General features: G+C 41.9%; 1 protein-coding gene across 1 annotated transcript in view; it reads left to right on the plus strand.

Moving 5' to 3' along the window:
- RAB22A (RAB22A, member RAS oncogene family) overlaps window positions 1–25,444 on the plus strand; it is a 36,054-nt gene extending 10,610 nt beyond the window's left edge. Inside the window, exons 3-7 of the mRNA XM_073582444.1 lie at window positions 2,164–2,245; window positions 8,946–9,017; window positions 10,291–10,397; window positions 12,796–12,905; window positions 18,551–25,444. Coding sequence (XP_073438545.1) covers window positions 2,164–2,245; window positions 8,946–9,017; window positions 10,291–10,397; window positions 12,796–12,905; window positions 18,551–18,645 — 466 coding nt within the window. The 3' untranslated portion in view covers window positions 18,646–25,444. The remainder of the gene's footprint in view (window positions 1–2,163; window positions 2,246–8,945; window positions 9,018–10,290; window positions 10,398–12,795; window positions 12,906–18,550) is intronic.
- Window positions 25,445–26,252: the final 808 nt, after the last annotated feature.

The following is a 26,252-nucleotide window of genomic DNA, read 5'->3' on the forward strand; positions in this document are numbered from 1 at the left end:
TAAGGCGAACGAGAAAACAGGATTTTTGGGTTGCTTACCGTAAAATCTGTTTCTCGGAGTCTTCATTGGGGGACACAGCACCCTCCCATGTTCTGCAACTCCTGTTCTTATGTTTGTTGGTTATTTACAGTTGAGTTGTCCTGTTTTTCAATCTATTCTGTTACTTCTCCTACTGCTTTCTCACTAACTGAGGAATTTCCTGCCGGTGGGTGGGGTGTACACTGCGGAGGAGGAGCTAACCCTTTTTTGTGCATAGTGTCAGCCTCCTAGTGGCAGCAGCGTACACCCATGGTCTCTGTGTCCCCCAATGAAGGCTCCGAGAAACAGATTTTACGGTAAGCAACCCAAAAATCCTGTTTTTGCCATAATCGAGAAAAATGGACTGATTGTTCTGATCCAGTCGTGGTCTCAGTGTCATCTGTATTACTTCTACTTGAAGAAATAAAAAAAAAAAATGTATCCACTTTCTCCATTCTGACAGTCCATGAAAATCAGACTGCACTTGGACGTCATCTGAGTACGTGCCCTTTTTTTTTTTTTTTTTTTTTTATGCACCCATTGACTTTAAGTTGATTTTGATCCAACCCTCGGATTTAAATTGGACAGGTCTCTGTGATTTTCCACAGACCACTCTGTCTGTGAAAATCCTGGATATATGAATGGCCCGCCCCATGAAATATCATAGGTATGAGTTTTATGGAGAGCACCTTACATGAAAATCGGACGTCTGAATGAGCCCTGATTAAAATGGTGATGCTGTAAGCTTCAGATATTAGGCCTTATATAGCCATCACAGAGAAACCCATTCACTGGTGACCCCTGTGTACTATCTTCAGTTACTATTAAAGAGAATCTGTCAGTAACATCAACCTCCATTCACTCAATCCACATATATATGCATACAGGTCATTGATGTGTAAATCCATTGATACCTTTTATGTCTTCTATCTGTGTTTTTATTGGTATGCAAATGAGGTGTTAAGTGCTCGGGCATGACAGAGCACTTAAACCATTGCTTGCCTGTTTCTGCTCTCAGAAGAAACCTCTTCAACTTGATTGATAGCTCACTGACTTATTTCCTTGCCTGGTTCCTGAGGCTGGTGCTGGGCAGGGAAGCAACCTGGGGAGGCAGAGTCTCCTTAAATGTACTTGGGTGTGATTGAAAACGCTAAGTACTCTGAAATGCAGCAACAGATAGAAGATAAAGGTGTTTGATGCATTGACATTTCAAAGACCTGTATGTATGGTTATCTCTCTGACCGATTCTTTTTAAAGTGTTTTTTTTTTTCACCAAATTTCTCAATTCAAACTGCGTATTTTTATAAATGGATTTCTCTGACTTGATGAGTGTGGTGTATTTAGTTGAGAATCCTGTGTCAGAATGGCTGAATGATCCTGATATTAAGATTTTATGAATCCAGTCAATAGCGTAAGAGATCTCATGAGTCCAGGTATATTCAGCCCCTGCCCATCTGACTGATAGCTGCAGCTTTTACTGAGGAGTGTAATATTGCAGCAGAAGGGAGGAGGGACACTGAGGTGCTGTCAATCCGGTAAAATGAGCAGAGAGTGATTTTAAACGTTAAAGATTATACAGCCATTCTGGCATGTATTTTTATAGTAAGTGCCCCAGCCTCACCAGGTCTAAGAGGTTTATGAAATATGTAGGCAATTGGTATTGTGAAATGTGGTGACAGATCCCCCCCCCTATATCAATGCAAACGCATCCAGTTCCCTTTTTCTGAACGGGGTTTCTTTCACTGTTGTGATGTCCATGTGACAAAATGTCATATAAACATTTTTGCCAATCACAGCATATTCACCTCTGTGGATGCCAAATGGTGATCCATGTCAAGGGGCAAAACCCTTCACATGAATGGACAGCCATGGACTACGTAGCATAAGTGTTACTCATTGGGGCGGCTCTTTCCTGTCTGGCTAATACAACGGTAATCCAAGCAGATGATGCCCTTTGTGATGGCCGAAGGTCCTTAGGGCACGACCCAAATCCACCAATAATGTTACTATAACTAGGATATTCATCAGAATATAATGGGGCAGACGGCCGGAGAATTAAATGTAATTATTTTTTCATGTTTGATTATATCCATAATCCTGTCTACTACCATTAATGAAGCAATGTCATGTTCTCTCCGACTCCAGGGCCTCCTTTATGACCAAGACTGTCCAGTACCAGACTGAATTGCATAAGTTTCTTATATGGGACACTGCTGGGCAGGAGCGGGTAAGTGCCCATATTCAGTGGGGTGCCATTCTCATGGGTTCTGGCCTCACAACATCATTTCCATTTCTGGCAATGTAATCAATGGCCAATCTCATTTATGGTATATATAGATGTCGTATTGGTTTTTCTAGTTGCTAAATTTCAATCTTCTAGTATTGTGTATTTGTATATCAGTATAGACCAGGGGAGTCACTGCGATTATGGATATAAAAAACCTAGCCATGCCCAGCTAGAATAAAACCCCATTCTTTACACTGGCTGGAATAACAAAACTGGAAAATAATGCAAAGCTAGAAGTGAACTACATGTATGTAAACTATAAGGACAGTAGTATTGGGACACACAACTTTACCATTAATAAAGACACAGGAGCCCACCATGCTTACTGTTCATGCAGATGGCTGAGAACCTTGTAACCCAAGGGTGCTACATCCAGCTGGTGTAGCACAGCAATAACAAAAGGAGTGCGGGGGAATGCAGCATGTATATCCGGTAAGTGTAACAAAACTATTTATTTAAAGACATTAAAAAGAACAGTGTCCAAACGTTAAACTGATGCTTTTCTGGTGAAAAACGCAGTTAATCATAGTATGTACCGTATTTTTTGGATTATAAGACGCTCCGGATTATAAAACGCACCCCAAATTTTGAGGAGAAAAATAGTAAAAAAAAAAAAATGTTTTTAATAATATAGTGGTGCTTCTTATAATCCATGCGTCTTATTGCTTACTGGGGGTGGTGGCTGCGGTGACGTGGGGTCCCAGAGTCGCTCTTGTAGGAGGCAGGAGTGGGGTGATGCTGCAGGCTTGGACGAGGTGGTATCTGATGTGCAGGTGTACGGTGCTGCGGGGGTGTCCGGCACTGCTGCCTGGGGCACCGATGGTGCTGCTGGGGTCTCCGGTGCTGTGGGGTGGCTCTGCTGACATTTTGTGAAAGGCCAGAGCCCCCCGCAGTTCCGTGGTTTCCTGTGCGGTGGACTCCGGGAAAATGGCTGCCGGGGGGGGGGGGAGGGGGCCGCGCATGCGTACATGGAGATCTCAGAAGATGAGTTTTCAGCACTGAATTCTCACTGACACCAGCCCGGTCCGGTAATAGGGCGTCACTGGTGTAATAAGACAGGTCATGACATTTCTTCCCTCCTAAATTTTTCACCATCGCCTGTGAGTGATAATATTAAAAAGTTGAAGGAACTGCAGCGAATTAGCCACGTAAAGTTAGACAACGGGGGGTCATCACGTGCTGAAGAGCAGATGGAATATAGTGCCTTGAAAAAGTATTCATACCCTGTAAACGGTTTTCATATTTTTTCACATTACACCCACAAACTTAAATGTATTTTATTAGGATTTTATGTGATACACCACTACATAGTAACAAGTATTTGTGAAGTGTAAAGGAAAAGAATGATAGATGGTTTTCTAAATATTTAAAATATATAAATCTGAAAATTGTGACGTGAATTTATAGCGTGAGGCCTTTAAATAAGTTCTATGTCTTTCTTATACACCGGAGACCAGAACTGTACACAGTATTCTAAGTGTGGTCGCACTAGTGACTTATATAGAGGTAAAATTATGTTCTCCTCATGAGCATCTATGCCTCTTTTAATGCATCCCATTATTTTATTTGCCTTTGCAGCAGCTGCCTGACACTGGCCGCTAAATGTGAGTTTGTCGTCCACCCATACACCCAGGTCTTTCTCAGTGACAGTTGGGGATCAAACAGCATCATGAAATCCAAAGAACACATCATACAGGTCAGGGATAAAGTTGTGGAGAAGATGAAAGCAGGGTTAGGTTATAAAAATAAATAGCCAAAGATCTGAACATATCATGGAGCACTGTTAAATTCATCATCCAAAAATGGAAGGAGTATGGCACAACTGCAAACCTACCAAGACATGGCCATCCACCTAAACTGGCATCCCAAGCAAGGAGAGCACGAATTAGACAAGTAGCCAAGAGGCCCATGCTCACTCTGGAGGAGCTGCAGAAATCCACAGCTCAGATGGGAGAATCCATTCACAGAATCCATTCACTATTAGGCCAGGGTCACACTTGCGAGGGCAATGTGAGAAACTCGCCTCAATACTCGGTACTGCACTGCAAGTGTAACCAAGGCCTTAGTTGTATACTCCATAAATCTGGCCTTTATGTAAAAGTGGCAAGATGAAAGCCCATTTTGAAAACAACCCATAAGAATTCCTGTTTCCAGGAATCTAAATGCAAAACATTATATGTGGTGGTAAACTAACACTTCAGTACGAATAGCACTAGTGTATCCACTCCTCTTAAACTATTATAGCAGCCAATGTATAGGAATAATCATAAAATATAACTTTTATTATAAAAGTCTGTCTAACCAGAGTGTGGTACATACTGGATTGTGAGGTGAATATTTCATGTGCCAAATCTTTATACGGATCAGAAGGTATCCTGATGTCGTTTGGTTATGCATTCTCACCGGAGGGCATTGTTATAAGGCCGTGTGGGCAAGGTGCAATATTCAGTCTCAAGGTATAGTGGTGACTTTGGATAATATCCATGTGTGTATATCTTATGCCCTAGGGCAGTCTATTGATACAGGATCAATTTATAACATCCAATCAAGGTCTATATGACTAAAGAATGCAATAGAATTGGTGATTGATGCTGTATTTACCAGCTTTTCTCTCTTTTGTTCTGTTGTTCGCTATTCACTTGAGCACCTTTTCAGACTTTATATTTGTATAATAAAAGTTATATTTTATAATTATTCCTATCCATTGGCTGCTATAATAAACTAACACTGCACAGCAACCTGAAAACAGCATCCCCACCGTCAGATATGGTGGTGGCAGCATCATGCTGTAGGGATTCTTTTCTTCAACAAAGACAGAGAAGCTGGTCAGAGTTGAGGAGAAGATGGATGAAGCTAATTAAAGGGCAATTCTGATGGAAAACCTGTTAAAGGCTGCAAAAGACTTGAAACTGGGGCATAGGTTCACCTTCCAGCATGCCAGTGACCCTAACTTTGCTACCAGAGCTAACAATGGAAAGGTTTTGATCAAAGCATATCGATGTGGGTGATTGGTGCTGTCACAGTCTAGATCTAAATCCAATCTGTGACATTTGAGAATCTGTGGCAAGACTTGAAAATTGCTGTTCGCAGATGTCTCCATCCAATCTTGCTGAGCTAGAGCTAAATTGCAAAGAAGCATGGGAAAATTTTCAGCCTCAAGATGTGCAAAGCAGGGAGAGACAGACCACAAAAGACTTGCAGTAGTAATTGCAGTGAAAGATGGTCTTACAAGGCATTTACTTAGGGGGGCTGAATACAAATGCACATCACAGTTTACAAATTTAGATTTTTAGAGTAATTAACCACGTATCTTTTCCTTAAGTTTCACAAATACTTACTTTGTGTTGGTAGATTACATAAAATGCCAATAAAATACATTTTAGTTTGTGGGTGTAACATGAAAAAAATGTAGAAAAGTTCACTGGGTATGAATCAGCTCTGCTGATTCCATAACTGCAGAGTCCAAAATTCATCTGGTATTCACAAAAAAAGACTGTGTCCCAGGCCAGGGACTTCATGACATGGGTTTCCATGGTCGAGTAGCTGCCAGCAAGCCTTACATCACCAAGTATGATGCCAACTGTCAGATGGAGTGGTGTAAAGCTGCTACCACTGGACTCTGAAGCAATGATAACATGTCCTGTGCATTCATGGATCACACTTCTCTAAATGGCGTCTGATGGAGTCAGGTTTTGGTGAACTCCAGGAGAACGTTGCCTGACTGCAATGTGCTGGTGTAAAGTTTGGTGGAGGAGGGCTAATGCTATACGTTTGTTTTCCAGCGATCGATCTAGGCCAATTTGTTCCAGTAAAGTGAATACTTCAACATGTAAGACTTTTTGAATAGTTGTTGTTTGAACAGTCTGGGGAAGGCTCTTTTATGTTTCTATGACTGTGCACTAGTACCCAAGGTCCATAAAGACATGGTTGGGGGATTTAACTGAGGAAGAACATGACTGACTGCACAGAGTTCACAAGATTGAAAGGTGTTGCAGATACAAAACGGGACCAACTCTTTAACCCCTTTCTGACATCTGACGTACTATCCCGTCCATGGGACCCGGGCCCCTATGCCCATGGACGAGATAGTATGTCATAGCTATCAGCGGCGCTCACGTGATCGCGGCCGGGTGTCAGCTGATTATCACAGCTGACACCCGGTACTATGTGTCAGGGGCGGTCACGAACCGCCCCCGACACGTTTACCCCTGGCACACTGCGATCAAACACGATCGCAATGTACCTGGGGTTTAGGGAAGCATCGGCAGGACGGGGGCTCCCTCCGTGCTTCCCTGAGACCCCCACAGCAGTGCAATGTGCAGCGTTGCTGCGGGGGGCCTCCTTCCCTGCAGGTTCCCGGATCCAATATGGCGGCGGGGGCCTGCAGGGAGGTGGCTTCCTCATGCCTGCAAAGCGCCGGCATGAGGAAGCCTGCAGCACTGCCTGTGACAGATCGCTGATAAACTTCTGTGAAGACCTGGGAGGTTCAAAGTTCTCACCACACATCTAGATAAGTTCCTTGGGGGTCTAGTTTCCAAATTGGTGTCATTTGTGGGGGGTTTCCACTGTTTTGACACATCAGGGGCTTTCCACACGCGACAGCCAAAAAAGTCAAATGGCGCTGCTTCCCTTCCGAGCTCTGCTATGCGCCCAAATAGTCGTTTACACCCACATATGGGGTATCAGCGTACGCAGGACAAATTGCACAATAACTTTTGGGGTCCTGTTACCCTTGGGAAAATAAAAATTGGGGGTGAAAAGATCATTTTTGTGGAAAAAATATGATTTTTTAATTGTACGGCTGTACGTTATAAACTTCTGTGAAGCCCTTGTGGGTTCAAAGTTCTCACCACATATCTAGATAAGTTCCTTGGGGCGTCTAGTTTCCAAAATGGTGTCATTTGTGGGGGATTTCCACTGTTTAGGCACATCAGGGGCTCTCCAAACGTGACATGGCGTCCGATCTGAATTCCAGCCAATTTTGCATTGAAAAAGTCAAACGGCACTCCTTCCATTCTGAGCTCTGCCATGCGCCGAAACAGTGGTTCCCACCCACATATCAGGTATCAGCGTACTCAGAACAAACTGCACAATAACTTTTGCAGTCCAATTTCTCCTTTTACCCTTGGTAAAATAAAAAAAATTGGACCTGAAGTAATTTTTTTGTGAAAAAAAGTTAAATGTTCATTTTTCTTATATTATTTTTTTTTTTTTTTTTTTTTAAACATTCAAAAAATTCCTGTTAAGCACCTGAAGGGTTAAACTTCTTGAATGTGGTTTTGAGCACCTTGAGGGGTGCAGTTTTTAGAATGGTTTCACTTTTGGGTATTTTCTGTCATATAGACCCCTCAAAGTGACTTCAAATGTGATGTGGTCCGTAAAAATAAAATGGTGTTGCAAAAATGATAAATCGCTGGTCAACTTTTAACCCTTATAACTTCCTAACAAAAAAAAATTTTGGTTCCAAAATTGTACTGATGTAAAGTAAACATGTGGGAAATGTTACTTATCAAGTTTTTTGTGTGCCGTATCTCTGTGATTTAAGGGCATAAAAATTCAAAGTTGGAAAATTGCAAAATTTTCGCCAAATTTCTGTTTTTTTCACAAACGCAAGTTATATGAATGAACTTTTACCACTATCATGAAGTACAATATGTCACGAGAAAAAACAATGTCAGAATCACCGGGATCCATGGAAGCGTTTGAGTTATAACCTCATAAAGGGACAGTGGTCAGAATTGTAAAAATTGGCCCGGTCATTAACGTGCAAACCACCCTTGGGGGTGAAGGGGTTAATGGCTACTAGCTTGGCCGGTGCAAAATTTTCGCACATTGGTCGTCGGGGACGCAGGCAATTTCAGAAAAAGCAAGCTGTTCAATTTAAATGTATTTCATGAGCTGATGAACACAGACAGGTATTTATATATGTAGATTGGTAATACAATAAATTGTTTTGATAAGTAGAGGCCAAAAAATGTCTTCAGGTTGAGGTGCCACCATTGTGTCTTTCTGCAGGTTTATGAAAATGAATGTTTAAACTGTATTTTGTGATCAAATTGTGGATGTGTGGTTTGTTTTGGCTGTTTTCTTGCTAAAGGGAGCAAGTTTACCTTTCAAATGGTGTATCGTGTGGCGAAGTAATCAGCGAAAAAGCAGTGCATGTTTACAAATGTGTTGGTAGTGTGCTTTGGGGTGCTATGGTGCCACCTGCAGGTCCTTTTTCCTTACTGCAGGTTTTTGAAAATTAATGTTTAAACTGTATTTTGTAATCAAATCGTGGATGTGTGGGTTGTTTTGCTATTTTCTTGCTGAAGTGGGCAAGTTTACCTTTCAAATGGTGTATCATTTGTGTGTGTGGGTGCAGTATGAACAGGGATACAAGGGAATCACTGAAAAACAGTGTTTAGAAATAATAGAATAGATTTAGAATGGGAGGTAATAAAAACTCGTGTATGGGTATGTGGAGGAGGCCAATACAGTTTTCCATGTAGTGTGTATATATGTATGCACCTGTATACTAATAACATGTGAAAGGAACTGTAATGTAACTAACTCGTATTAATATCTTTTTCTTATATATTAGGAAGAGTTTGAGGTAAATTTGTTGTAATTATTTTGGTTTGTTCCCTTTTTGGTTTAGTTCCGAGCCTTAGCGCCAATGTACTACAGGGGATCAGCGGCAGCCATCATAGTCTATGACATCACAAAAGAGGTAAGAAATACCTGTGACTTGAAGGGTATTGATGGTTTTGGTGTCAGCGCCATATTTTTTTTTGGTTTTGGCTCTGGCCGATGTTAGTCTGGGAGCTGACCTCAAGGGGAGATTCTATACTTGAGGTCACGTTGGAGAATCATGCTCCACCTCCCGCTGTGCGCATCACTGAACCATGACGTGTATAATTTCATTGGTCAGTTTCTCCTTTTATGCGGCACCCATCCTCCACCCTGACACGCCAGCCAGAAGAACCTGAACGAAACACGCGTTGGGGTGGAGGGACACAAAGTCTTTCACTGTGCTGCAAATCTCTGTCCATTGCTATATCATGCCTTCCTCTTACTGTTGCACGATCATATACATTTATGTGCTGGTTTATTTTCTAGAAGTACATGTGCTATGGTGGATTTTTTTGTGGTCACTGATTTGGGACTCGTGTACCATTTACCATGCCTCTGTTTTATTTCACATGTATTCATCTGTTTATATGTGATGCACTGGTTACTTCAGTGTCCCTCACAAGAGGCATCTTTTTAATAAGATTTATTTTATGTTCATTATATACAATAAATATTTTCTGATGTTTATCTGTTTTTCTTATTGACTTCATTGTAAGTCCTGGGGGGTTATTTCCATTTCTGGGCCGTTTTTGTTATTATATGTGTATTGAAGTGCTGTTATGTCAAGTAGAACAAGAACTGAATCTTTCTCCTTTTGTTTCCCTGAGATAAGCGGTTCCATATGTGTCTGGCAGCTACTTATCCCCCATGCTTTGCGCTAATAATATTTGATCACTGCCTTGTGCCATCTTCTGGCTTATTTAAATGAGAGCATCCACTATAACAGGTTTTTGCTTGTGACAGATCCTGTTTAAGGTCCTGTTCACATCACGTTGAGCCGTGCACTTTGTAGATATGCTGGGAAAAGCTCTCGGCATATATGCTAAATGTATTCATAGGGCTGCAATCATCCAATGGAGGCTAAAAGACTGTCCGTTTGGGCCATTGTACAGTATTATTACTTTTTGAAAATAAACGTCTTGTATATCTGAGGTTTTCTGTTCAAATGCATTATTACATGGGAGTCAGTGGGTGATGTATGCTTGTAACCCGTGGTATACATCTGTCAGTACTCATGGCATATACACCACAGATAAAATACATTTGGATTTATTGTACCATCACCTGAGATTTGCTTTTTTTTGTTTTGCTGTTTATTAGTTATTGCAACGATAAAAAAAAAAACTGATCCAAAATCATATGTTTTGCAGGAAACTTTCACAACACTAAAAAATTGGGTTAAAGAGCTCCGTCAGCATGGACCTCCTAACATAGTGGTGGCAATAGCTGGAAACAAATGTGATCTGAATGATGTCAGGTAACTCGCAATAAGAAATACATGGTGCGGATGTCCTCCCCAGATTGTCTTGGACCAAAATCCGAGATTTTACCTGCGCATACCCAACCAACTTTGTGCCTTTTTGAGACTCTTTGAGGTTTTTTTGCTGAGTGAATTTTACAAAATATTGTGCTAATGAGAAATTTGGCAGCCGTCTGTCGACATCCCTGGCTCTCTTTTGATTAGCCAGCTGGCCATGACATCATGGCTGCGTCACACAAACTGAGGAGTGATCTACCATTCTGGCTAATGTAAAAACACTCAAGGGCATTTAATATACTTTGTTTTTTATTGCTTTCATTTTTCGATTCACATATAATACTTTTGATATTATGATAACCCAACTAAAGGTTCACATAGGCAGCTTTCTGCCAAAACTGAGCACTGATCGTTCACTGGGGTGAACGATCCTTAGTACAATTGTATGGTCCACATACACACAGTTGGCACATTTTTGGCAGCACATTCCCTGTTTGGGCCCACATGAATGATCTGATCAGCTGACAGACAAGCATTTTGCTCATTCGGTTCCTGACCGGTGGTGTGTTTGCACAGGCCAATGATTAAAACTGCTTGTTCCTATAAACTCTAGTATGGCTGATTTTACTGTGCCATGGAATGTTTTGTATAATCACCAGGACATTAATAAGGAATTTGCCTCATTGAGAGCATTGGATTGAGTGCTTCTGTTTAGGGTTAAGGAGGGGGTAGTTTGTCATCATCAGTGAATGCTTCTACCATAGTGGTATTTTGAAGCCCGACAAGGATCCACAATTGCTAGAGTCATATAGCCTGATATTTTTTTAAGACTTGTTGTAAAAATTGTTTCCAAGGTTTTAGCCAATTTGACTCACTAAAGTTATCACTTTAGGTATCCATTCTGACCAGGCAGGATTTATGCTGGATATGTCTATAGCTGTCAATATTTGTCAGCTAATTCCTAAAGGGGCTGTCCACTATCGGACAACCTCAACTTAATCAATTCAGGGTCCAAATTAAAATAAAAACAATGTGTACTCTCCTCCTTGAGCAATGTCTGTGCCACTGCTTCCTGATATGGCATGTCACATGCTGGCTGCAGGCAATGAATGTTAAGGTTCTGTCACACTTAGCGATGCACCAGCGATCCCGACCAGCGATATGACGCGGTCAGGATCGCTGGTGCATCGCTAAGTGGTCGCTAGTGAGCTGCCACACAGGCAGATCTCACCAGTCACATAGCAGGGGTTGGGGGTCGCTACTTACCTGTCAGACGCGGCGATCCTGACGTCCTCCCGCCCGGCTCCACGCTCATCTCTCCACAGAAAGCTGACGACGAGAAACAGTCCTGGATTTTCTTGCGCGATCAGCGATAACCAGCGGGGGAGCCAGTCGGAGGTAAGTATCAGACACAGCGATGTCGCTAGCAATATTGCTATAACGTCACAAGTTATAGCGATATTGCTAGAGATATCGCTTAGTGTGACAGGCCCTTTAGTGAGTGTTAGCTCATCAATATTTGCTCTGATAAAAGAATCTGGTTTCAGCATCCACTAATGATCAACCTGGTTTATTATATCAGAAATATAGAACTTCCGCAACGTTTCGACCCCTAGTATAATGCTTTGTCAATCGTACAGGCTGCAGCTGTCACGTGTGTCATGTCTCCTCCGGGAGCAGCGGCACTGACTGCTGTAATGCAGGAGGTGAGTACACACGGTTTTTATTTTAATTCCGTTTCTGAATTGACTAAGCTGGGGTCATCCTTTAGTGGACAATCCCTTTAACATTCAATGAAAAAACTACAGCATAATGCAAGCAGCCAATCTTCATTCAGCACTTCAGCAGGTCTCCTTGATATTTGCATGAACGGATATTGGTGAAGGGGCTGAAGTCTGGAGTCTGTTTTTTGGCTGCAGCGGTAACGTCACTTCGACAGCTTGCATCACTGCTGCAGCCAATCAGTGTGCTCAGTAGCTCATGTTCTCTACACTGTCGACATGCAATTTCTGCTACAGCCAAATCATAGAAACCAGATCAGCAGCATAGGCCTGACTCTGGACCAGAGGAGAGGAGTACCTGTCCTATATATTATTTTACAAATACAAACACATTCGGGGATAGCTTTTCTTTTTTTTTTTTTTTTTTTTTTTTTTTTTTCTTTTAAGCTGGAAAATCCCTTTAGGTTTTTTTTAGGAAAGTGCCGCATATTCGGGGCTAAGTACATGTGGATGAGAATGGCACTGTATTGGGTACTGCAGCGGTTGGTTCCGTATGCTTTGAAATGGGGGGGGGGGGGGGGGCTTGTGATCATCCCCATCCCAATCGCACATTGGTTTGTATCGCCCGTAAACTGTGCTAGTGACCTAATGTATTCTTTCTTGTCAATTTCTTTTAGAGAAGTGCTGGAAAAAGATGCCAAGGATTATGCTGACTCTATTAATGCTGTGTTTGTGGAGACAAGTGCCAAGAATGCCATCAACATCAATGAGCTCTTCATAGAAATTAGTAAGTAGCTAGGAGAATGGCTGCGTTCTTCATATAGATGTGCACATGGCTCTATTGATGCATTGATACAGTATCCCCCTAATGATGTGGAAAGATGATCGAGAACCCCTTTCTGGGGATACTTGCAGGTACAGAGGCGGGACCCGCATCTATCAAACATTTCTGACATATCCTAGGTCATCCTTTTTTTGTTCTTAAGTTATAACATATCCTCCACTGCAACATGACAGATGAGAAAACTCTATTTTGCTGGGTACCTGGAGAGGGTCACGTTTTACTGTGTTGTTGGCTGACTTCCATATTGTGCTTGTTTTATTTTAAAGGGAATCTGTCACCCCTTTTTTGAGATATCATATAATGATATAATTCAATTGTGTGTCACGTAAGGATTCTCTTAGTACTTTTGCTTCCCCCTGACCCCGCACCTTTCATGCATAAATACCTTTTTTATATCGGTTCAGATGTACAGTGCCTACAAGTAGTATTCAACCCCCTGCAGATTTAGCAGGTTTGATAAGATGCAAATAAGTTAGAGCCTTCAAACTTCACACAAGAGCAGGATTTATTAACAGATGCATAAATCTTACAAACCAAAAAGTTATGTTGCTCAGTTAAATTTTAATAAATTTTAAACATAAAAGTGTGGGTCAATTATTATTCAACCCCTAGGTTTAATATTTTGTGGATTAACCCTTGTTTGCAATTACAGCTAATAATCGTCTTTTATAAGACCTGATCAGGCCGGCACAGGTCTCTGGAGTTATCTTGGCCCACTCCTCCATGCAGATCTTCTCCAAGTTATCTAGGTTCTTTGGGTGTCTCATGTGGACTTTAATCTTGAGCTCCTTCCACAAGTTTTCAATTGGGTTAAGGTCAGGAGACTGACTAGGCCACTCCAACACCTTGATTTTTTGCCTCTTGAACCAGGCCATGGTTTTCTTGGCTGTGTGCTTTGGGTCGTTGTCTTGTTGGAAGATGAAATGATGACCCATCTTAAGATCCTTGATGGAGGAGCGGAGGTTCTTGGCCAAAATCTCCAGGTAGGCCGTGCTATCCATCTTCCCATGGATGCGGACCAGATGGCTAGGCCCCTTGGCTGAGAAACAGCCCCACAGCATGATGCTGCCACAACCATGCTTGACTGTAGGGATGGTATTATTGGGGTCGTATGCAGTGCCATCCAGTCTCCAAACGTCACGTGTGTGGTTGGCACCAAAGATCTCGATCTTGGTCTCATCAGACCAGAGAACCTTGAACCAGTCTGTCTCAGAGTCCTCCAAGTGATCATGAGCAAACTGTAGACGAGCCTTGACATGACGCTTTGAAAGTAAAGGTACCTTACGGGCTCGTCTGGAACGGAGACCATTGCGGTGGAGTACGTTACTTATGGTATTGACTGAAACCAATGTCCCCACTGCCATGAGATCTTCCCGGAGCTCCTTCCTTGTTGTCCTTGGGTTAGCCTTGACTCTTCGGACAAGCCTGGCCTCGGCACGGGAGGAAACTTTCAAAGGCTGTCCAGGCCGTGGAAGGCTAACAGTAGTTCCATAAGCCTTCCACTTCCGGATGATGCTCCCAACAGTGGAGACAAGTAGGCCCAACTCCTTGGAAAGGGTTTTGTACCCCTTGCCAGCCTTGTGACCCTCCACGATCTTGTCTCTGATGGCCTTGGAATGCTCCTTTGTCTTTCCCATGTTGACCATGTATGAGTGCTGTTCACAAGTTTGGGGAGGGTCTTAAATAGTCAGAAAAGGCTGGAAAAAGAGATAATTAATCCAAACATGTGAAGCTCATTGTTCTTTGTGCCTGAAATACTTCTTAATACTTTAGGGGAACCAAACAGAATTCTGGTGGTTTGAGGGGTTGAATAATAAATGACCCTCTGAATAAACTTTTCACAATTTAAAAAAAAAATTAAACAAAGAAATAACATTCTTTTTTGCTGCAGTGCATTTCACACTTCCAGGCTGATCTACAGTCCAAATGTCACAATGCCAAGTTAATTCCGAATGTGTAAACCTGCTAAATCTGCAGGGGGTTGAATACTACTTGTAGGCACTGTATGTGAACTGCCGCTGTCCGGTCCGCTGGGCGGGGCTTATTCACCTGCTCCCCCCCCCCCCTGTTTTGCTCTATGCATTTCTTCTTGTGTAGAGCAAGACAGGGAGGGGGGGAGCAGGTGAATAAGCCCCGCCCAGCGGACCAGACAGCGGCAGTTTACATACATATGAACCGATATAAAAAAGGTATTTATGCATGAAAGGTGCAGGGTCACGGGGAAGCAAAAGTACTAAGAGAATCCTTATGTGACACACAATTGAATGATATCATTATATGATATCTCAAAAAAGGGGTGACAGATTCCCTTTAAAGACCTGCTTGAGAAGCTGCATGTTCAGAGCTTAGTGGGCATTCCCATTTCTTCTTTCCCTTTTGTCTATCAGTCTGAATTTGCCTGTGCAATAAAAGTTCAGTTCAGAAGTGCGTATATGACATGGTGGTTGTGACTAATACTAAGAGAATGTTAGCAAAAGGCAAAGGAGTAATAAACTATTGCAGGATTATACTATTATACATAGGGTTTGGTTGTAGACCAGGACAATTCTACATCGATAACTCAGTCTGGTGTACATTGATTTATACACAAATCTTTAGTAGATTTTTAATAAAGACCATATGCAAATATCATTTCTAAATGAAATGTAACACTCATATTTTTTTTTTAACTAATTACAACCAGAAAGTGATACGTATTCTTTCTTTATCATTTGTTTTTAAATTCTGATGATAGATCTTGATGGGTGAACCCGAACAGTAAAGTACTGTTCGAACATGGACTTCTCCAAGAAGTCCGTTTTACTGTATGGGTTTGGCACCACGAACATTGGGTGTTCACCACGCTGTCATCTGCATGACAGCGCGAGAAACACCAGCGGCTCTGATTGGTGGTAAGATTATTACCGCCGTTCAGAGCGCCGGCAGCTGTGACCGGCGTAAAAAGTTGAGGGAGTACTACCATTAGCCTACACCTGCTGCTGGTAATAACAGCGAGAGCAGGCGCCGCTGGTGGGAGCATTCATTAACCTGCACTTTTTAAGTAAATACATGGAAAAAAATGGTGTTGGTTCCTCTCTATTTTTGATGATCAGCATGGCAACCCTCAACTGTCAGATTTAGCATGGCTAAGGCCTCTTTCACACATCAGTTTTTTGCCGTCAGGCGTGATCCGGCTTTTTTTTGTAAAACCGGATCCAGCAAAATGCAATGCCGGATCCAGTTTTTCCCCATTGACTTGCATTAGCGCCGGATCGCGCCGGATGGCATTGCGTTTCATCCGTTTTTTGCCGGATCCGGCTACTTGTCTCATTCCGGCGTCTGGAAAAAACGGCTACTGTAACGTTTTTTGTCTCCGGCGAAAAAGCCGGAAGCGCCGGATCCGGCGCTTCCAGCTTTTTGCTACAATGAAAGTCTATGGGCGCCGGAATGCGCCGGATCCAGAAAAAGACGGATCCAGCCACCGGATCCGTTTTTTTATGTCTGCGCATGCTCAGATCCAATTGGCCAGCCCCCAGGAAACAGATATAACCTGCTAGACGGATCCAGCAAAAAAACGGATCCGTTTCTACAGTTCTCCAAAATTTATGCCGGATCCGTTTTTTCTAAAAATAGCCGGATCCTGCCTGACGGCAAAAAACTGATGTGTGAAAGTAGCCTTAATAGTGGGGTCCTCATGCCATTTTTTTTTTTTTTTTTTTTTTTTTTTTTTTTTTTAAAAACAGCCTGCAGCTGCCCAGAAAAGGCGTATCTATTAGATGCGCCAATTCTGGTGCTTTGCCCAACTCTACCCATTTGCCCTGTGGCAGTGGCAAGTGGGATTAATATTTGTGGGGTTGATGTCAACTTTGTATTTGTATTGTCAGGTGACATCAAGCCCACGGATTAGTAATGGAGAGTCGTCTATAAGACAAATTCCCAGTACTAATCCTATAGTTATATTGTAAATAAACACACAAGAATAATGTCCTTTATTTTAAATCAAAATACGCACCGTTTTACTTGTTTATTTAAAAATAAAGTTATTTGTAATTCCCTCGTTTTTCCCACGAAAAACTAGCGTTTTGCAAGTGTAATTAGCTTGCAGAATACTAGCGTTTTCCAAGCGATCTGTATTATCGCTTGGAAAACTGATTGACAGGTTGGTCACACTCGTCAAACATAGTGTTTGACTAGTGTGACCAACTTTTTACTATTGAGGCTGCCTATGCAGCATCAGTAGTAAAAAGATATAAACTTTAAAATGATTAAAAAAAATAAAAAAATCATGTTACTCTCACCTTCCGGCGCCCACGCAGCGTGCCTAGGCCTCAGTGATGCTCCCGGCAAGTCCCGTTCCCAGCGATGCCTTGCGACAATGACTTCTGATGACGTAGCGGCTACGTCATTAAAGGTCATTGTCGCAAGGCATCGCTGGGAAAAGGACTTGCCGGGAGCATCGCTGAGGCCTGGTGACGCTGCGAGGGACGCCGGAAGGTGAGAATAACACTATTTTTTATTCTATTTTTTATAGGGATATGGTACCCAGAGCCTGGAGGAGAATCTCCTCTCCTGCAGACCGTGGGTACCATCCGCACATTTTCCGCTTACTTTGCGCATGGTGGGCATAGCCACATACGGAAAGTAAGCGCAACAATGCATTCCTATGTGTGCGGAATTCCTGCAATTCCACACAAAGAATGAGCATGCTGCGTGTTTTTCCACGATGCGATTTTGCTGCATAAAAATACGCAGCATTAGCACAGCATGTGCGGAATGCCATTGAATAGAATGGGTTGCTTATTTTCTGCATTTTTGCAGCGATTTCGCTGCGAAAAAGCGCAGCAAAAATGCATAAAATCCGTGGGAATTCCGGACGTGTGCACATAGACTAAGGCTGTGTCCACTCAGTCATATTTTTGGTCCAAGTTCTGGTCAAGGAAACATCTGAAATAGCATGGATACCACTAGGACCAATGTTATTCTTTTGGGCAGTTGTAGATTAATTTTTTTTTTTTTAATGGTCCAAATGTCCATGTGAAAACATTTGCAGTAAGCACTATTCTATATAGTGTGTTAGTGTACAAAAAAAAATCAAGTCCCATACAGATCATCTATACAGAATCCAATTTTTTTGGCTATATTGCCAACATTAACATGGGAAACTGTTTTCGGTCTTGTACATTTCATTCACTTCTGACTTATAAAAACGGAACGCACACCAATGACAATCCAGATGAAAAATCTTTTATTTTTTCGGAATGAGAATCGGACAATCTTTTAAATGGTATTGTAAACTTTCATAGCGCTGGTGACCCTAGAATATGTATGAGTGGACCCGTGTAAGGTCGGGTTTGACCAAACTTTATTCCGATGTTCAGTTCGGGAACCAGAGCCCTAACGCCATAAAAGGCAATGGAGACTCGAACTTTGGTTTTGTAAAATGGTCGCAGTAAGTGCTAGGTGGCTGCCAAAGGAAGCAGAGTACCCACACAGAATCTCTTCCCCACTCTTCCCCTCGCTTCCCCTCTCTTGTTTGCTTATCTCTACCCTGGAATAAGGAAATATCACAAATGGCGTAGCTGCAATTATCCTTTTCCTTACCCGTTTAGGTAGACGGATACCCTCCGGTAATGCCAGCGCTGCCACTGTGAAGGGATTCAAGCTTCGAAGACAATCATCAGAGGCCAATCACAGATGCTGTTGACCAGACGCACCAATATACAGGACTTTATGGCAGTCAAGCATCCTCCGGACTGATACCACTATGCACACAGTGTGTATGCTTCCACCGCTACCAGCATTGCACAGACTGTATCTACTTTAAAGGGAGAATATTGTATATAAACCGTCCACCTTTTTATAACTTACGACGCTGAGTCGTGTACATAATCTGTGATTTCACCCTTTGTCCTCTTCTATCTCACACTATAACTCGTGGTTTCCATGTTTGTCCTCTAGGAGGACATTAAGCCCCATCAGAATAGGAAATGATTACCATCCAGTAGTTAATCTGAACTTTTTAGGACTTTATTTCTGGATATCATCACAAAGGTGACCAACCTCTTATTTTATTTTTCTCTTCATGGGTATTTACATTTTTGCTTGCTGTCCGTGAATGAAACCATCCATTGTTAAATGCAAAAGATGGTACCCTGTCCTGATCATGTCCTACTGGCACTAGTATATAGCTCACTGGTATATGTTCAGACTTGGGCGAAATTTTCCATTGTGGAATTTGCAGCAGACCTGCAAGGCATCCACTGGAAAATCTGTATGTCCTAAATGCAGATTATAACGCTCATTTCATCTTTTGTTTTGCAGATAGTAAAGGCCACATAAAAACTTCTGGCCTTGTTCCCACAGTCAGGAGAAAATAAGGGACATACATGTCCTCCTTCAGGCAGTCTGTGGGGGTCCCATCTGAGACTAAGACCCTTTAGGGGTCAAAATAATCATAGGGCAGGAGGGGACAGGGCACTTCTGAATATAGGGGGAAGGCCTGAATTGTATCAGCAGTGTAGATTGCAACACTCTTAATTGTGTTTTTGACATTTTGTTACCTCTTAAAGGGAAGTATCACTGTCATATGGACGCCCGTTCCTCTTGTGTGCATATTTTAAGTAATGTTATTTTACTACTTGCAATGCTTTTCTGAACTGTGCTACTTTCTGTTTTACTTGATATATCTTTTATTAATACTTAAAGGGGTAGTCCTATTTGGACAATCTCGTTTTGTTAAAAGGGTCCCTGGATTATAAGCTGATCATGGGGTATCCAGGTTCAAGATTTTGTGAGATCAGCTGTCATATTATCTAGTAATCAGTAAAGATGACCGAATTGATACACCGGATCCCTGTAAATCGTCTCCTACCTGCTGAAATCCCCAGTGCCTCTTCCGATTTGAATACAAAGTCACAATGTCATCGTTATGATGTGACCCATGATGGGCCTGATAATAAGCAGAGGCGCTGGGTATGTCGGCAGATAAGAAGTGGTTCGCAGGGATCCTGTCCTGCTGGACCCAAGGTCCTGCAAATGTCTTTTCTCATCTCTAGTAGTATGTGTTCAGTTTCCTCGCAGCAGAATTTTACAGTTCCTATTGAAATCAAAAGGCCTCATCCAGTCGTCCACTTTTTTTTCTCAGTGTTTTGGATCAGATTTTCATCACTGTTTGGTAAGAATTGCAGTTTTCACCGTCACTGATTTTTTTTTTTTTTTTTTTTTTTTTTTTTTTGGGCATATGAAAAAGAAAAATGGCAACGCTTCTATTAAAATTGGTCAGCACACGGGTGACAGTGTCGTTCGTGATTTTCATATACCTTTAGACTTTAATTCTAATGGAAAATTTTCAGATCAAAAACAGACATTTCTGCTTGATATTTTTTTTTTTTACATTTTTTCATTTTGTGAACACTTGATCTGCAAAACAACCCTAAAGACTATGACAGGAATTTGTTCTGTGAAAAGCATGGATAGGGCATGTACATGAAAGATGGATGTCTGAATAAGGATTACAGAGTTTCTCCAGGAATAGAAAAAACTAAATGTCTAAAAAGTAATGTCAATATAAATAATTTCCTAAGTACATTTAATTAGCAAATCACAATCATTTGTTTAGGGAGGTAATTTCTATAGAATTAAAACTGCTGCCACCTTCTTTCTCTAAAAGTAACTGCTCTTAGATTGTTAGGACAGGTGCCACTAAGCATGTGCAGTAGGAAGCTCTGCCCTCCTAATACTACTAGAGATACCAGGAGTACTGAGTTAAGAAGAAGCTGCTCACACTGCTATCCACCCTGTCTATTTGAACAATTACTGGAGATACCAGGAGTGCAGAGGTAAGAAGAGTTTGCTCACACTGCTACACACCCTGTCTGTTTGATCTAATACTGGAGAAACCAGACATGCTGAGGAAAGAGGCTGGTCACACTGCTGTCCACCCTTTCTATCTGATCTACTATTGGAGATATCACATGTGCTGAGGTAAGGAGAGGCTGCTCACACTGCTGTCCACCCTGTCTATTTGACCAATTACTGGAGATACCAGGAGTGCAGAGGTAAGAAGAGTCTGCTCACACTGCTGTCCACCCTATTTGCTTGACCGAATATTGGAGATACCAGAGGTGCTGAGGTAAGAGACTGCTCACAGGGCTGTCCACCCTGTCTATCTGATCTAATACTGAAGATGCCAGAGGTGCTGAGGTAAGAAGAGGCTGCTCACACTGCTGTCCACCCTGTCTATCTGATCTAATACTGGAGATGCCAGAGGTGCTGAGGTAAGAAGAGGCTGTTCACACTGCTGTCCATACTTTCTTTCTGAATAGCAACATGGGTATCCTCCAGGTCACAGCAGTGGAGCTTCCTACTGCACATGCTCAGTGGCGCCTTTCTTAACATTCTAGGACAGGCTTCTGTCAGTGAAACAAGGTGGCAGCCATTCTAATTCTATAGTGATTACCTCCCTAGACAAAAAAAAATGTGATTAGCTAATTAAATGTCATTGCAAATAAATTCCTAAATACATTTCCTTCAGGTATTTTATTTTTCTTTTCTATTCTCGAAGAACCTTTTTTAAGCCTAGCCATACACACACAAAAGCTGTCGGGCAATTGTTTGTTATATCTCCTGAATCCACCATAAACATGAAGGCGCTGTTCCTCGCTGAGCATAGCTATTTCAAAATGCTGAAACTGCATACCTCCTGCAGGTACAATAGATTGGGTATGTTGCATTTCTCAACAACCTCTGCTATGGAACCTTTGGAAGACACCTCCATACATATTATATATCCTGCCATTTTTTTTCTTATAAATTAAAGGGCAGCATCATATACAATAGGAAGTCCTAGAATGAAATGTGTGTACTGTCACAGAGTAACATGTAGCATCTACGACTCCTAACTTTTCATTGAATCCATTGCAGAAGTAAAAGGGTAGAAACGTAATGGCCAATTCTGCTGAATTTTGCCCAGTGCAGTAATATAGTGCCTGTAGAGTCACAGTGCAATTTGTGAGGTCCACGGGGTAACAGCCGGCTTGTTCTCTCTACAGCACACAAAGGAAAATAACACTTGCTTTAGCTGATATTTTGCATTATGTCAAATCTCCTCGTCCTTTCCGGCTAGTGTGTGGGTTGTGATCCTTTCCGAGTTGGAAATGGATAATTGTCATTGTAACCTTATTAATGTTTAACGCAGGTTTGTGTACACAAGATGCTTGGTAGTTGCTATAATATAGACCTGATGGGCACTGTGAATGGCATCATTGCAAATCACCGACACAGTAGTGCAGATTTATTAAAGGAATTGTTTTCTGTATACTCACAACACTCGGACCTAATTCTGGTAGAATCAGTCAGCATGTGATCATTTCTGTAGTGCCACCGCTGGGCAAACAAAGTATTACACAATTTGCATTCAAATTTATAAGCATTCCATGTAATATTCAGATGTTGTGAATTCTCCCAAGAGAGTTTCTCATTATAGTTGTAGAAGAAGGGTGAGCAAGGAACCCCAATTCCCTGTTTGGGTACTGGCACTCCTTGGGTCACAAAAGTTGATAATGGAAATTAAAGGGAATCTGTCGCCTCATTTTTCCCCTATGAGATGCGGCCACTGCTGTCAGGGACTTATCTACAGCATTCTGTAATGCTGTAGATAAGCCCCCGATGTAACCTGAAAGATAAGCAAAAACAAATTATATTATACTCACCCGGGGGCGCTCCGGTCCAATGGGTGTCGCTGTCTGGGTCCGACGCCTCCCATCTTTTGCGATGACGTCCTCTTCCTTGCTTCGTGTCGTGGCTCCTGCACAGGCGTAATTCTCTGCCCTGTTGAGGGCAGAGCAGAGTCCTGCAGTGCGCAGGTGCCGGGAAAGGTCAGAGAAGCCCAGCGCCTGCGCACTACACTTTAGTGTGATCTTATTCTGTCACGTCAGAGAATCGGAGCACAATGAGGAGAAGATGGATAACAAAACTTATCCATCTTATCCATTGTGTCAGTGTGCGGAAGTTAGACTGCACTCGGATGTCATCATAGTTCAGTCCAATGGCTTTCCACTCGCTCATTGACTTACATGGCTGAGTGCGTTCTGCATATCAAATGAAACTGACATGCTGCAGTTGTTTTCCTCAGACAGACTCTGGGGAAAAAATCTGACATTTTCATGACCCCAAAGAATAACATTGGTCTGGGTGCAGTCTGAACAAGCCTTTAATGTGTGGAAAATCCTGGGAGTGTTCAGTTTCCTTGCAGCGCCACCACAGGAAAAATGAAGCATTACACTGTGCTCATTCAAATCCATAGGTTATCTTTGCAGTAAAGGACAAGACAGGTCCTCCAGAGTGAGAGACCCTCTTTGTAGCCCCTCACCACTCAGCCAAAGAGATGAGGATCCTGGATTGTCTAAGCTAGATAACCACAATAAAAATTGGCATAAAAAGATCAGGGATGGCTGTCGCCATATTTGTAGAACAGCCTCGTCATTTATGAAGTTTGCCTTATAAGAGATGCGTAGTGATGGAAGTGAATTGTTAATGCCCACCTATTCAATAGATGAAGGTCAGCAGAACAAGACAACTATCTAATATGTACGGGAGCCTCATGATCAGGTAGTTGGATTTTCAAGGCTTGATCTTTTTGTTTTCGGGGGAGAAAAAGATTCTGGCAGCAGCTTTTGCCTTTATCGTCATGGGGGGGCCGGAATGGATAGATGTCTGCTGAACGAATGTCCGTCCGACAGCAATCTCATGTATATGGGCGGCTTTAGATGATGATGTAACCAGCACCACTAACTTCTGCAGTGAAGATGGTCCGATGATATTATGACTCTACTCAACTGCTGAGGCGCATGTACGATCGGCAAGTGCGTTGGGTTGTAACATCGTTGGCTCAGCTTCCCTAATGCAGGCGTGAGCTTTGCTGTATAACCCCTTTAATGGCGGGTTTAGAAAGATCAGAAGTTTAATGATATAACTCCGCTCCTGATAACAGAACGGCCAGTAACAGAAATACCATAATAAATTTGGGAATTTCATGGACATACTACAGAACACTAGGCCCAATGTAGAAATAATGTAAAACTTGCAGCTCCCATGGCAACCAATTCAGATTCCAATGAAAGTAGCGTTCTGATTGGTTGTAGTGACTTTGAGTATCTTGTTTTACATATATGCCTGTTTTTGAAACTTAGATGGTTGCCCTTGGAAACAGATGGGCGGTCTATAGTGCTAATGTGCAGCCAATCGTGTTACCTTAGGGATAAGATTAAGTATATAACTATCCTCTAAACTCCCACAATGCAAACAAGAAGCCTGCCAGAAGTGTCATTCTGCTGGAAACCGAAATTAATGCAAAATTAAGTCCACGTACAGAATTGCCACCAGTCATGATTTTGGCGTGATAATCCCGTGAACTGAGCCTTAAAAGGGACACTCACATAGAAATGAATGGAGAAAGCCGCGTATGCGCAACCGCGTCTTCATACCCATAGGTACAAAATGGGGCCCTGTTCTTAAACAGGCGTGGATCCCATAGCAACCATTTTATGTAGACACATACCTAAAAGGCATCCATCTTGGTACTTTTCTTAGGCTTGTTGGCTGACACTGCACATTACATTTTACGACACTAAGGGTATGTGCACATGTTAAGTATTTGGTGCAGAAATTTCTGCATCTCTTGGCAAGAAATACACACATTTTTGCTGTGTTTTGTACTTGTGTTTTTGGTGCAAATCTTTCCCATTCATTAGTATGGGTGAAATCTGCAGCAAAAAAGCTTAAAGAATTGACATGCTGCAGATTAAAATCTGCAAGTCATAAATGAGCAATGTGTGTACAAGACCTCAGGATTCCCATTCACTTTGCTGGCATAAGGAAACCCTTGTGACAAATCTACACTGAAAAAAAAAAAAACCTGCAACGTGTGCCCACAGCCTAATACTCACTGACATGTAGGTGACAGTGCCGGTAGTATAGAATCATGCATTTTCTATGGATTATCGCTATATTTTTTGATATATAATGTATAGATAAGATGAATGTCTAATTACCTTCACCCATCGCATATTGTAGTTTTTGTAACACTTTGGCAAAACCCCACAATATGTGAGAGACCTTATACATAGATAACCTATGGAGCAAATGATATGTCGTACTATTTAATTTTCCTCTAATCTGCCATGTGCCCGGTATCCTGCTTAATATTTAGTTTTTAATATTAAAATGCTACGCTAAAAAATGTCATTTTTGTACCTCGGACTTGGGCTGGTACCAAGAAAAAAATGTAATCATTGTGTTTTGTGCTAATAATTATTTTCCTTAATTTTTGTTACTAGCACCTATTGTAAAGGGAAGGAATTATGCTTTTCGAACGCAATTTATTTTAATCGTCTTTGTTTTTGTTTCTTAAGTCAGTAAAATAATTTCTAATAAAAAAAAAAAAAAAAGCTCTTGTTTTTGTGAATGAGTAACATGCTTCTTAATTCTTGGGGCAACTCCAACACTTTTTACAAGCCTACACATATATAAAAATAAGCCTATTTACCAAGACCTGACCTAATGATCCATCAAAGGCCGAAGAGGGCCATTCCAGATGGCGTCCGGTGAGGGCCAGCTCAGGTAACTTCAGCATTAACCCTCACTCAGATGTCCATTTTTTTTGTCAGACATGAAAAATACAGATGATTTTTCTCAGTTTGGCATCCGTCTTGATACTATGCAAATTCCTAGGTTTTCCTACCAATTAAACAATAAGAATTAACAGCATGTGTGTGCTATCCAGTTTTGATATGTTTTTTTTATATAGATCCATTGACTTGAAAATGGACATGTCACTGATTTGTGTTTTTGGACACTTAGTCCTGAACCTATGAACAGCCCCATAGACTACACTGGGTTTGGGCTTTGTTTAACCATGAAAAACACAAAACATGTTCATGAAAAATTGACTTGTTAATGAGCCTATAAGGAACATTAGATACTGAAGCTTGCCATACACATAAGATGGCTATTGGCTAAATGAGCATAAATGTAATGGAGTCAGGAGAAATGTGTCATACCCAGTCAAGCCAGATTATTGTAATCATATTACCAGAGGGCTTAGGCCTGGGTCACACTTGCGAGAAACTCAGACAAGTCAATACCCGGCACTGCCACCTGCACTCGGGCCGGAATGTGCGGTTGCATGTCTTTCTCGGGTATTGATGAGCGAGACTCGTCCGAGTTTCTCACGAGTCTGACCCCGGCCTTATTCAGATGTCAGTGTTTGCTGTCCATGTGCGGTCGTTTTTTTTTTTTTCCACGGACAACACT

This window comes from Dendrobates tinctorius, unplaced genomic scaffold (genome assembly GCF_039654945.1).
Source record: "Dendrobates tinctorius isolate UK_male_01 unplaced genomic scaffold, ASM3965494v1 ptg000071l, whole genome shotgun sequence".
Lineage (NCBI taxonomy): Eukaryota > Metazoa > Chordata > Amphibia > Anura > Dendrobatidae > Dendrobates > Dendrobates tinctorius.